We start from the raw sequence: 12,466 nt of genomic DNA, 5'->3' as shown, positions 1-12,466 counted from the left end.
GAAGAGTTGTCCTGTTTTAACGTGTTACCCATTCATTGTCACTTCCGCCTTTTGATCAACATGCCTGCGAGTAATTGATGGGCGTAACCGTATCGTAAAAATTTTAAATTTGACGTGAAAAATTATGAATTGAAAATATTTGTTTAGAAAATGTTGAAATTGATTTAGAGAATTCTGGAATTGGGTTGGAAAATTTTGAAATCGATTTAGGACATTCTACAATTTTTTTTGGTAAATTCCAAAGTTGCCTGAAAAATTCGGAAATTAATTAATTAAATTAAATTAAATTAATTAATTAATTAATTAATTAAAATTTTGAATGTGGTTGAGAAAATTCTAAATTCGACTTGCAGAACGAATATATTCATATTCATTCATATATATAATTTGGTGCTCTTATGCGCCTAGGTTATTCTCGTAAGGTCCGGAAAATTTCCAAAATCACTGTGTTTTTAAAAGCAGGAAGCACGAAATGCATGTGGTACTCTTAAGGGCCATAAAACTGCTGCTTATCCTATGAAAGGTTCTTTAGAAAGTAATACCTCTTAAAACAAGGCTTTCAAGCCTTGGACAAGTGAAGAAAACCTGTTCGAGTCTTCAGCTTCACCTTCATACCCTGAACAATTAAGTGATTCATACAAACCATATATCGAGCTATTTCCTGTATCCATCGTCACTGTGAATTTTGAATGTCAGTTCAAATGTTACACAAAGACATGATAATAAGCTTGTAATTTCCACAAAACTTCCCAGCAAGATACACTATATTGTAATCTACTTTACTGTAAAATTTTGTACTTCCAGGATGAACATAAGTAGGTAAGTAAATTTCCAAAATATAAAAATACATTATTAACTTTATTTGAGTAGATTTCGATGGTTATTTTGAGATCTAAATGTCATAATCTTCATGAGATGTAAGAATTCTTATAGATATACATTAGACCCTCCACTAGACAGCAGGAACGGCGATCTTTTTGGATGTAGAGTAAGCTTCCGAGAATGAGTGGCTCGAAAGTACGATCTCTGAAAAAAAGAAGTACTTCATATTCTGGAATTGTGTTCTTTGGAGTGGAAAATAAAAAAGTTCTGCATGGGCTTCCACATTTATTAGCAAAACCATCAAGAAAAATTTAAAACTATCATTCGGACTAGATAGTTTACATAAATGTTATATTATGATGTCACTTTGATCCTCAAGCTGCATAGCTGCCCTGTGGTCTCAGTGAATTAAATAACCATCCCTTAATATGTAAGAAATCTCAGCTTTCATCTACACAGACGACTAATTGGGAGGAAGTACATGAAAATGAAAGTATCTTCCTAGTACGCATACTATACAACAAGTGATTTTGGAAATAACTTATTCTGATACACTCTTTTAACAGTAAGATTTGAAGATTTATTGTGAGTTTCTATTCTAAGGAGGGTATAAAAATATAAGATATCGCTAAATAAACACAAAGCTTTCAAGTCTTTCGAAGCATAGTATAAAACAACCTCTGTAGAATTCTGAATTATTTTGAATTGAACAACCAGAGTATGCATTGTACTCTCCATTTTCTAATTTGTTACTAATTCAGCTTTTAATTTATTATTTCTTTCGGATATTAATGAAAGCAATCAATTGAAGGCTAAATCCTTTCTAATCACTGCTATCTGGTTTTTGATGAAATCCTTTCCCCTGCCTCCACTTCCCTTCTTCTCTTCGGTTTCTCAGAAATAGGGCCAATAATTTCAACGTCTAGCCCAAATTTGCGTAAAGATAATGAAAGTTCAGGAAATCAATTCCCCTAAGCAATCATCGAGATTTTCGAAATTCTCGCTAATACTTCGTTCCCTTCACGTCCTTCGGCATCCTGCCCGGCATGATTGTTTTGATGGATTGATGCGATACGCACTGGTATGCTACGCTACCAGAAAACATCAATATAGTGGAAAAGTCACCCCCTCCTCGCGTGATGGACTGTACTGCGAACTCATGCGATAAATTGAAACTTATTGAAAATTGCAAAAGTCCAGAATTATTTTGCAGGAATCCCGGCAATCTAAGATAGGGCGACCCAATTTCAAAATAGATACACTGTCGACAGAGATATTGAGTCAATTCGAAGAATACTGAATATTTGTTGAACTCCACCCTAGTGTTCCCAATTTCATCTCCAGCGTAGTTGGGGATTAACGTTTCTTGAATTGGAAACAAAATGTTCGGCATAGTTTGATGGTTTCCCGAAAGCTCTTGATTTTGCAGTTATTATTTGAGACTGCAATTAGTATGTATGCTGCTTGAGGCTTTGCCTTGACCAAAGGGTTACAGTGATAAAATGGGGGCTACTCAATTCTTTTTCGAATGAGCATATTTTCTATTGAGCTGTTATCCTATTATATAGCAGGACCTTCAACGTCATGGGGAAATATGTGACCCACTTACCCGCAAAAGCAAGAGCCTCATAATTTTCATTTGAATGAAATTTTACGATTTTCGGAATATACACAATAAAACTTAGTCCTGAGACCCTATTCAAAAGTGAATTGATCCTTCGCTTTACGACTGTACCACAATTCCAAACCAATAAAAAAATGTGGACATACGAAATTAATAAGGAGAATGAGAGAAGGCATAGGATGATCGGGATGCGGTGAAAAAATGGGGAAAAATGAAAAATAATGCCAGTCCCATGTGGCCTACGTTTGGTGTCGGTTACTCTCCCTGCTCTTTAATGGTTTATTGTGTATCCGCCATTGAATGATTTATATGGAACACAATGGCAAGGATTCGAAGTGGGATGTATGGGTATGTGCAATAATGCGAGTGAAAATTTTTCTTACTTGACATTTCACTGACAAAATGTGAAACGGGAATGTTGTGAATTTCCTAGGAAATGCAAGGTCCTTTCTGTTGAATTGTATGACGCACGATATGTATGCAAGCATGATTGGATAATTGACTGGAAGCTCAAATATACTTTCGCCGGGAATGATGTTGTTTAATTATGAAAGAGAAGAGTTTTTCGAAAATTGCAGTGTGGAGTAAATTAATTGATGCTTTTTTTCGAGTTCCACTTAAGAGGAAGTTGTAATTGTCAGCAAATTTATCTGAACTGATATTTTATTTTTGCGGTAAACATGATTTATTTTCATGTTCCTATTTTTTTGGTAATGGTTAACTCGGCGAAACACGGCTCCAAGTTTATTTGGCAAGAGAGAAAGGAAGAGCTACTGGGTCAAATAACTCACTTAAAAAGTGACACTGTGAGTTGAGGCACAAGAATATGTACATTCTCGCTTACTGCAAAATGCTTCTAATAGGGCTAGCTACCTGCAAATTTCAAATAGCTTCCATATGTATATGCTAATAAAATTTTATCTACTCAGCAGTGACAACCAATTCCATCCATGTATTCACATATTCTAGTTGGATGACAATGTGGTTGAAATTATTGTTGTATCTATCAAATAAAGGGGAAAGCTTTGCTTGAAAATCAACCATACAATATTAGTTTAAAAGGTTTGAGGATGACGTTATACACATTAAAGATGAACCTTGTGTATATCGATTGAAAACATAAAATTCTGAAGTCTTGCATGAAGGAATAGAAGACAATCCACTAAAAAGTGTTCACATAGTATTCTTCAAACTTGGCATGCCTAAATCTGGGCTAGGTCGTCATTTTCATCGGCGTATAAATCAATAATCCACACCCCGTTGAGGAACATTGGAACGTACAAGCAACATACTTTCAAATTACGAACTCGGCATGATCGAGATTTTTGAGAGAGAAGTGTTTCCTCCGTCGAATAAATTCTCCTCGACACTGAGAGGATAGTGGCCGTTCTTTTCACAGTGATAGGACAACGGTTCAGTCGGTGACGGTGTGGTGTGGGCGCGTTTGTGCTTGAAATAGGCTCTTGTCGCAAAGTGCAGCAAAGGAAGTCAATCGGACTAGCGACAAATCAAGGACTTCCACAACCCATCCAGAACTCGTGACGCTCGCCGTATAATTTACTTTTTGCCCAAGGCTATTGTACAGAGCAGCTTCAACAACATCAAAACACCCTCCAGACAGCTATACAAACCCAATTAATAACACAACAACAATAGAAGCGATTAAATGTTCCACTGGATGCAATTTCAATGCAACAAAAAACTGTCCCGATAGCTGAGTGGTTAGAGCACAAGTCTTATCGTACGGAAGGTCGCGGTTCTAATCTCACTGGTGGCAGTGTGATTTATATCGTTATTTGACGTCGGATACCAGTCGACACACCTGTGAATGAGTACCTGAGTAAAATCAGGGTAATAATCTCGGATGAGCGCAATACTGACCATATTGCCTCCTACAGTGTACTGTATTTAACCGTTACGGTTTTGAATGAAGTGCTCTAACACATTTCAAGGCCCTAATCCAATATGGATTGTTGCGTCAACGATTATTATTATTAAAAAACTAGCATCGCTGGGTGCCTCAGCGACGGCTACCCGAAGCGCAGTACCACGTTGCCTTACAATATTCGACCCTCTGAGTAGCCGTTGTTTTCTTGTCAAGACGTTCGCGAAGGTGTCGGTTCTCCCCGTAACCCGTCCAAACACGTTGATACCACAAAACTTGTGACTGGCTGCCGCGAACTCCTCTCCTGTTCGCACTTACGGCGACAGGCGGATGGACATAGTACCGGACTTTGCCGAACGTTTTCATGGCCATTCGTTTTGGTGGACTTTACTACTCTAATTTTAGATGCAAATTTCCTGTGTTACTATATATTGTTGGTGGACCTGCAGAAAAAGACTCCTTCACCTTTTTAAAGTCATCAGGAAATGTTTCCACCCGCAGAAACGGGATTCTTTCTATCGTTTTCCACGACGTTGCCGACCATCGCATTCGGCAGCCGTTTGAATGTTCAGACAATTCCCGACAGGTACCCTGCTCCATTCGTCCATGATTTCGCGCATTCAGTGACAAACTACCGTGCTCTCACGACTTTGGATCTAGGCAAGGCGTATCACCAAATCCCTGTTGCTTTCGAAGAAATTCCGAAAACGGCTATCTGCATACCTTTCGGACTTTTTGAGCTCACTAGGACGAGTTTTGGCTTGTGCAACGCTGCCCAGACATTTCCGAAATTCATCCACTTTATCCTAAGGAATTTAAATTTCTGTTTCGTATACATAGATGATGTTTTAGTCGCTTCTTCTTCCGAATCTGGACCATCTCGAATGCATTTTTCAACGTCTTTTTCAGCCCAGGCTCGTTCTAAACATTGAAAAATGCTTTTGTAGGAAGCAGGTGAAATTTCTCTGCCACATGATTACTCCTTACAGAATTCAACCAGACCCAAACCGGGTTGAAGCGATAAAAAAGCTTGCCCTGCCAATCACGGTGAAGGATCTGCGAAGGCTCGTGGGCATATTAAACCTCTATCGCCGTTTCTTGCCCAAGGCCGCTCATCACCAAGTAATAATTAACGCTTACTTGTCTGGGCCCAAAACCCAAGGCTCCCGCTAGGTTGCGTGGTCCACTGAGGGCGTCCAGGCATTTGAGATGGTCAAACAACAGCTTGTTGATGCTGCACTTCTGGCGTTTCCTCGGCCAGATGCACCCCAAGCTGTGTTTGCGGTAGGCGTCGCTCTTCACCAACGGGTAAGTCAAACCTGGCAACCGTTGAGCTTCTTTTCGAAACAACTCAACGCAGCTCAACGCAACTACAGCGCCTAATATCGTGAACTATACGGCGTGTACTTTTTCATCAAATACTTCCGTTTTTCCCCTTCGGGCAGGCCGTTCACAGTGTTCACGGACTACAATCCCCTTACTTTCACGCTTAAGCGAAAGCTCGACAAAGCGTCTCCCTGCCAACTTCGGCAACTGAGCTTCATCAGCTAGTTTACTTCCGACATTCAACACGTGTCTGGATAATACGTTGTTGAATTTCGGAGGTTACATCTTTTGCCGCGGCCGATTATATGGCAGTCGCCGAAGCGCAGAAAGACGACGCAGAGCTTCAGAGCCTGAAGATAAACTCCAAATACTGCAACTCCTCCTTACTCTGCGAGACCTCAGATAAGGGGCCTAGGCCATTCATTCGGACAATTTCCGCAAGAAAGTATTTCACGCAGTAGACGAGCTTGCGTACCCAGGCATTTGGACGACGAACCGGTTAGTCACTGGAAAATACTTTTGGCCGTCCATTAACAAGGACGTAAACGCTTGGGCCAGACATTACGTTGCGTTCCAGAAGTTCAAAATCAACAAGCACGTAAGAAAGGAAGTAGGCATATTCCCTCAGTAGACCAAGCGCTTCCACACCATTCATCACGACATAATTGGCCCTTTGCGTGTATTGCCTCACAATCATCGACAGGTTTACGAGGTGGCCTAAAGCAATACCTCTGGCACAATCAGGTGCCACTGTCGAGAATGGATCCCGCGCTTTGGTGTACCAGCCATAATCATTACGGAGTTGGGCAAGCTTCTTGGTTTCAAGCGTCACAGCACTACTGCATACCATCCGCAGTCTAATGGGATGTTGGAAAGTTGGCACCGGGCACTAAAGGTCACCTTGATGGCTCGTAACGATTTGTTGTGGTCGCAGTCCTTGCTTTTCGTTCTCCTCGGCCTTCGCATAGCTCACTGAGAAGAGTTCACGCCAACCTCGCCGAGATGGTGTACGGGGAGAATCTGCGAATCCTCGCTGACACTATTCTGGATATCAGAGCAGGGTTAAGTGATTATAGCATGCTGTGTCTGTTCAGGTACGCGGTTTCAAAGCGCCGGAAGTTGACACCCCCAGGGACCTCGAGACATGTTCATCGGTTCTCATTAGGTTGGACACTCCTCGTGGGCCGCTGCACCCACCACACGAGGGGTCGACTTTCGGGGCCGGCCCAAATGTCGAGGTTGAAGGCCTTCGCTGGACCGAGGGATGCTCCAAAGAAGCACCTGCGAAACGTGAGGTTCTCCCGGTAACTCCATTGGTGGTATCACGGCTCGGATTCCTCCTCTAAACCCGCGTGGTTTCAGCTGGAGTCGGAGTCATGTGGCGGCACATCGGAGGCATAGACCATAACTGCGTTGCCGTGGGGAATTCGCCTCCGCCGACGCACTGTACTGACGGCGCCGCAAACTTGCGTTCTTCTGCGTCAGGCCGCTGGCATGAGCAGAAATGATTTTAAAAAAATTCCGAGGCGCGTCACTGCGGTGTACGAAAGTATAGAAGCTGCGGGAGGGGTAGTAATAATTCAATTCGTACCTTTTAAGGAGTTACTGCGATCGGGCGTATAAATTATTAATCAACACCCCGTTGAGAAACATTGAACCTTACAAGCAATAGGCCTCCCAAGGGTTGCTTTAGACAATTATACATTTTTTTTCTGAGTGGGCTTGTGTTTGCTTAGCTCTGGTGCGTGGATTAAAATGACCATGCGAAGGATATTCATAAAAAAAAAACAAAAATGGAAAAATTGAAAAGGCCTGGAACCCCAGTATCAGCTGCTTTTGGGAGTGAGCAGGTGGCCTACCTACCGCCGATATCCCTCGACCGCAGTGTCTGAGTGGTGGACAACTTGGCTACCGTGGCATCTAATGGTATAAGTGTTTTAGGCTTAGAGAAAGATATGTTCAAATGAAACAAAACTCTTCCGAAGCAAAAAATGATATGCCCAAAGGTGATAGTCGCAAAAAAAGGAAATTTCGACACTCACTACATTTAGAAGAAGAAGAAGAACTGCCTTTCATGCAGGTTGGAGTCAAAATAGTTGAGCTGCCATCAAGAACAAGCATAACGTGCAACAAACCATTAAGAACATCATAAGAGCTTAAAGGGTGCTTTTTAATAGGTCGCAGTAAAAAGAAGGAAAACATAAGGAAAAGAGAAGAAATCTGCACTGCTTTGAAACAAGAATTCAACCTGGAGGAATTCGGAGAAGTATCCACCGTGAGTGTAAGAAAAGCTTACAGCGGTTCTCAAGCGGCCACAGTGCGAGTACCATTAGAAACAGCGCAGCAGTTGTTGGCCGTAGGGAAAGTTCCAATTGGATTCGTTGTTTGCCGTCCAAGAGAATAGATCCCTCTAAGGAGGTCCTCCAAATGCCTGACATTGGGGGCATGCACTAACAGCATCGATCGGTCCGATCGATGTCGGGGGTGAGGGGAAAAAGGACATATTGCCAAGGAGTGCAATAGGAACCCCAAAGAGGGGGGGGGGGGGACAAGCAAAGAGAGCAAAGAGACTAACGCGCGGATGTGGTGCTAATTTGAAGCTTTCGCCCAGGTAAATATAGTTCTGACCAACGAAGGTGATGTAAACACCTATCGGGAAGAGGGCTTCGGTTCAATTGTAAATCCGCCCTTTGTCAACCTTGCACTGGCGCATAATATATCGTAGCAGGTTAGCAGGGATTGCACGTACAGCGATCACCAGGCAATTACCTTTGAACGATGGGGGAGTCACAGGGCAAGTACACCGTAGGCCGAACGTCGAAATAAAAAAGAACACCAGAATCGTCTGCAATTGTCTGTGTGATTAGATCAACGTAGCAATACAGGCATCTCCACGGATGGAGCTCTCCATGGCACACAATGCATCTCTAAAGCGTGTGAAGCATTGATGCCTGGGAAACGTTCTTTCCCCACTAGAAGACTCAATTACTGGTGGAATAATGAACTGGTCAGTTTTCGATTGACTTGCACCGATTCAAACTAAGGCCTCAGAGGGTCTTCCTCGTCTTCTTTTTCTACCATAGATATTGCCCTTATGGACTCTCAGGGCTGGGTCATCCTCATTTATACGGATTAAGTGACCGGCCCACAGAAACCTATTCAACCAGATTTTATCCACAACTAGACGGTCGTGGTATCGTTCATAGATTTCGTCGTTATGTAGGCTACCGAATTAACCCGAGGATTCTTTTCTCGAACGCAGCCAAAGATATCTGTTAGCTGCGGATATTGTGGCTTCCATTTCCTCCTTACAATTGTTACGGAGGGCTATGTTGTGAATGGCTTCAGTATTCACTCTCACCTGATTGTCAGAGGGGATTGTAGATGTTGTTTTAATTCGAGTCCGGAGCACTATGCCAACGAGATAGTGATCCGAGTCTATATTGCCTCCCTACATGTCAAGGCTCCTTCTGTGGCTTCGTAACATATTTTTTCCATGAAGGGTTGTTAGCCCTACTCAACTCTCAATGAGGAGGACCAGTTGATACAATTTGTTCCGTTTTTAGGCACGGGAGACTCGTCTTCATTCTTCTCCGTTTGGAGTTTTTCATTAAGAAAAAACTCCCGGCGATTACCAAGAGGAGGTGGAGATAGCGTTTGGTAGCAAAGCTATCGATGTTGATTCGGCAGGCGTTTTCCAGGTTTTATGCTCCATCGTGGATACTAAAACACGTTTCGCCCTGGGATTTATACTACCCTTTGACGGCTGTTCTCAGGCTCAGGTTAAGAATCATCAAAGGGTTATTTCTCCAACAAGACGTCTTCCAACGACCTCTGAATGTGACACCGATTTCGGCAGTAAACACAGACGAGCTGTTTGAGATCGGCAATTATTCTATTGCCGGCAACAGTCAAACCCCGGGTCTGGACGGTATACCGAATCTGCGCATCCAGCATCATGGAAGCGCAAACGCTGGCGTTGCTGATGAAAGCTGGTAAGCCTTTAAGTGAACCATATTCCTTTAGACCAATATGTCGCGGGTAATTTCCAAAAGATTACTCCCGATATTCGAGAGGAGGAATTTCAGATCAGCGGTGTGGTTACTGACTAGGCCGAAAATTCAATTCACGGAAGGGCTTGTACCAGTAAATATTTCGAGGTGGTGACCCTAGACGTGAGCGAATGTATTTAATTCGGCTAACTGGAACCTTATGCGAAAGTCTCTCGCGGCGATTAGTCTACCCACCTATTTCGCTTTGGTATGATACCGATGCTAGACCGAAGGAGAATATTGTCGGGCGAGTCCTGCTGGATTCCGTACAGGGCAAACTACAACTACAATATACAAGCCACGGTGGTGGGTTACACCGACGATATCACTAAGCCCCGTAAGAGAAATTACGCTTGTATTAGAATTTGCAATTATATCATTATTTCCTAGCCTGGCATCAAATATTTCGGAGTGATGATTGATGGAAAACTGAGGGTACACTCGCAAAAAAGCATCCACCATGAGCATGGCGCTAACAAGGATGAAGACTTCCACCGCCTTAAAGAAAAGACAGACCGACGAACAAGCAGACAGACAGACATTGGACCGAATTTAATAAGGTTTTGTTTTAAAAAACAAAGCCTTAAAAACTCGTTATAAATCTCACTTCGGGGTTTACTGCGGGCAAAATGGAAAAGTAATTCATCCCATCGAATTTGTTCTAGGTAATAATCAAAATGATCAGCAGATTTATGCACAAACATCCGCTGCAGAAAGATAAGGCAAAAGGTGGCTGAAAAAGTTGCAGTTTAATAACTGCAATAAGATTAAGTAAATATATTACGCATCAGATGGTTGTTATCAAGATTTACACAAATCCGATGAAGATCTAACATATAAAAGGTTTCACGCACTTCTCATACCATAACTCGAATTTCCTCACCCGATCAGAGACCTGGTGGTTTAGTGCATCGGAAGATTTAGCGTACATTTAATCTTTATTTTGTTTTTATCCGTCGTATATCGAAACTTTGATAAAAATGGTGAAAGTCAGCTTATTTTGCCTACTAGTGGTTGCGGTTATCTCCGCCAATGTAAGTAATTATCGTAGTCGAATATATGGAAATAATATCGGAAAAGTTAGATATATAGATTTTGCACGTCTGATTCAGAATTTTCCAAATCTATATGGAATTTTCTAAACTAATTAGAGAAAACTTCAGTTCTTTCTAAATCAATTTCCCAACTTTTTACGACAAGGATGGATGATGGAGCTGGGTTCTTTGAAAAAGCTGGGGAGCGCATCACTTTTCTATTATTTGTTTGAATGGACCACGGTTTTCGGTCTGGGAACAAATGTAATCCACTTAATCTGCTACTTTTTACATGATCTCCAGATATTAAATCGTGTACTTGTGATTGCAATTAAATCCGCGGTTCCCCGTAGAACCTCATTAATGTATACTGACAACCGGGAGGACTTCCCAAGTATTAAGAAGTTTAAATTGTGGTGTTGCAATTATTTTCAGCTACTTACCTCTCCTCAGATTCTCAGACCATTCATTACAGCAAATAATGATAGAAAATTAATGTGCAGCCCAGATTTTTTCGAAGAATCCCAATTTCATCCTTATCCAATAGTAAGAAGTTGGTATGAAATTTGATAGGAGTAATTGAAAAAAATTTGAATTGGAAATGGAATGGAAAACTCTGAATTTGAAGTGGAAAATTCTGAAATAACTTTGAAAAGTCTAAAGTTAATTTTGAAATTTCTGAAATTATAATAGTTTGAAAAATTCTAAATTAGTTTGGAAAATTTTGAATTTGAGTTGAAAAACCTACATATTGGTAAACTATTGAATGTGAAAAGTGCATTTTTTTATTGGACACCATATCTACTCGAGGTAGCATGCGATTTATTGAATCGAATTTTCAGTCTTTTTAACATTTGAGACCTCAGAAGAATTAAAAAGAATATTACATTTCATTCTACTACTTCAGAAATGCAGAAGTATTATGATCTCGTGAAAACTGGCTGTTTTCATGTTCAATAATAGTGACGACTATATAGAAAAACGGTACACAGAAATAAATGTCAATCAATCACTATCCTCTTTTAGGCCCAAGGACTTGGATTTTTCGGATTCGGTGGTGGGTTCGGTTTTGGACCGGGAGTAGACTTCCACAATATTGTTCTGCAATCAGCAGCAGCTAAATTAAGTGCCCAAAACTTACCAGAAGACCTTCAAAATCGACTCACAGATAGTCTGGCAAGAGCTGAATTGGCTTACGTTGGTTGCGAGAATGGTGTCTATTGGCAGTACAGACGTTGCACCGCTTTGGAGATGAAAAACGCATTAACTGAAATCAAAGCAATTGAGAATGAACTGAACTTGAGGAACGCTGCAACTTCAGCAGCACCAGTTGAATCAGTTTCAGGTAATGCTGTTGTTGAAGAGAATACCGGAAAATGATAGAATTAGATACGTAGTGAAATCCATTAAAAAGAAAATTGGAATGTTAGTTAATTGATAGTGAATTATTGGCATTTATATTAAATTGTTGCAGGTGATGCAAATCTGTATTTTTCAATTGTGTTGATAGATATTCGCTTTAGTAGTGGAGAAAGTTTGGTTCTTGAAAATGATGCCCAGTAATATTTCACACCGGCAGGGGTGGGTATCACTACCCAGCGATATCAACCCTAGACAAGGCTTTGCAAACGTTTTTGTTATGGAATAAAAGGTTAAGAAAATTGAGCCATTATATATGCTGAGCATAGACTATCTATACAATGCTTGGCATAAAAGGGCTAGG

General features: G+C 41.2%; 1 protein-coding gene across 1 annotated transcript; it reads left to right on the top strand.

Moving 5' to 3' along the window:
• Positions 1–10,564: 10,564 nt before the first annotated feature.
• Positions 10,565–12,241, top strand: LOC119651673. The gene is made up of 2 exons (XM_038055365.1): positions 10,565–10,743; positions 11,770–12,241. Exons 1-2 carry the CDS (start codon positions 10,690–10,692, stop codon positions 12,121–12,123), a joined length of 408 nt encoding a protein of 135 aa, XP_037911293.1. The 5' UTR covers positions 10,565–10,689; the 3' UTR covers positions 12,124–12,241.
• The last annotated feature ends 225 nt before the right edge of the window (positions 12,242–12,466 follow it).

This window comes from Hermetia illucens, chromosome 3 (genome assembly GCF_905115235.1).
Source record: "Hermetia illucens chromosome 3, iHerIll2.2.curated.20191125, whole genome shotgun sequence".
Lineage (NCBI taxonomy): Eukaryota > Metazoa > Arthropoda > Insecta > Diptera > Stratiomyidae > Hermetia > Hermetia illucens.
This window is presented reverse-complemented; position numbering and strand designations above follow the sequence as displayed.

Bases quoted from the DNA above. Each gene is read 5' to 3' on its own strand.
- LOC119651673 (XM_038055365.1), top strand. From the start codon at position 10,690: ATGGTGAAAGTCAGCTTATTTTGCCTACTAGTGGTTGCGGTTATCTCC. The intron at 10,744-11,769 runs GTAAGTAATTAT...ATCCTCTTTTAG, and splicing joins TTGCGGTTATCTCCGCCAAT to GCCCAAGGACTTGGATTTTT.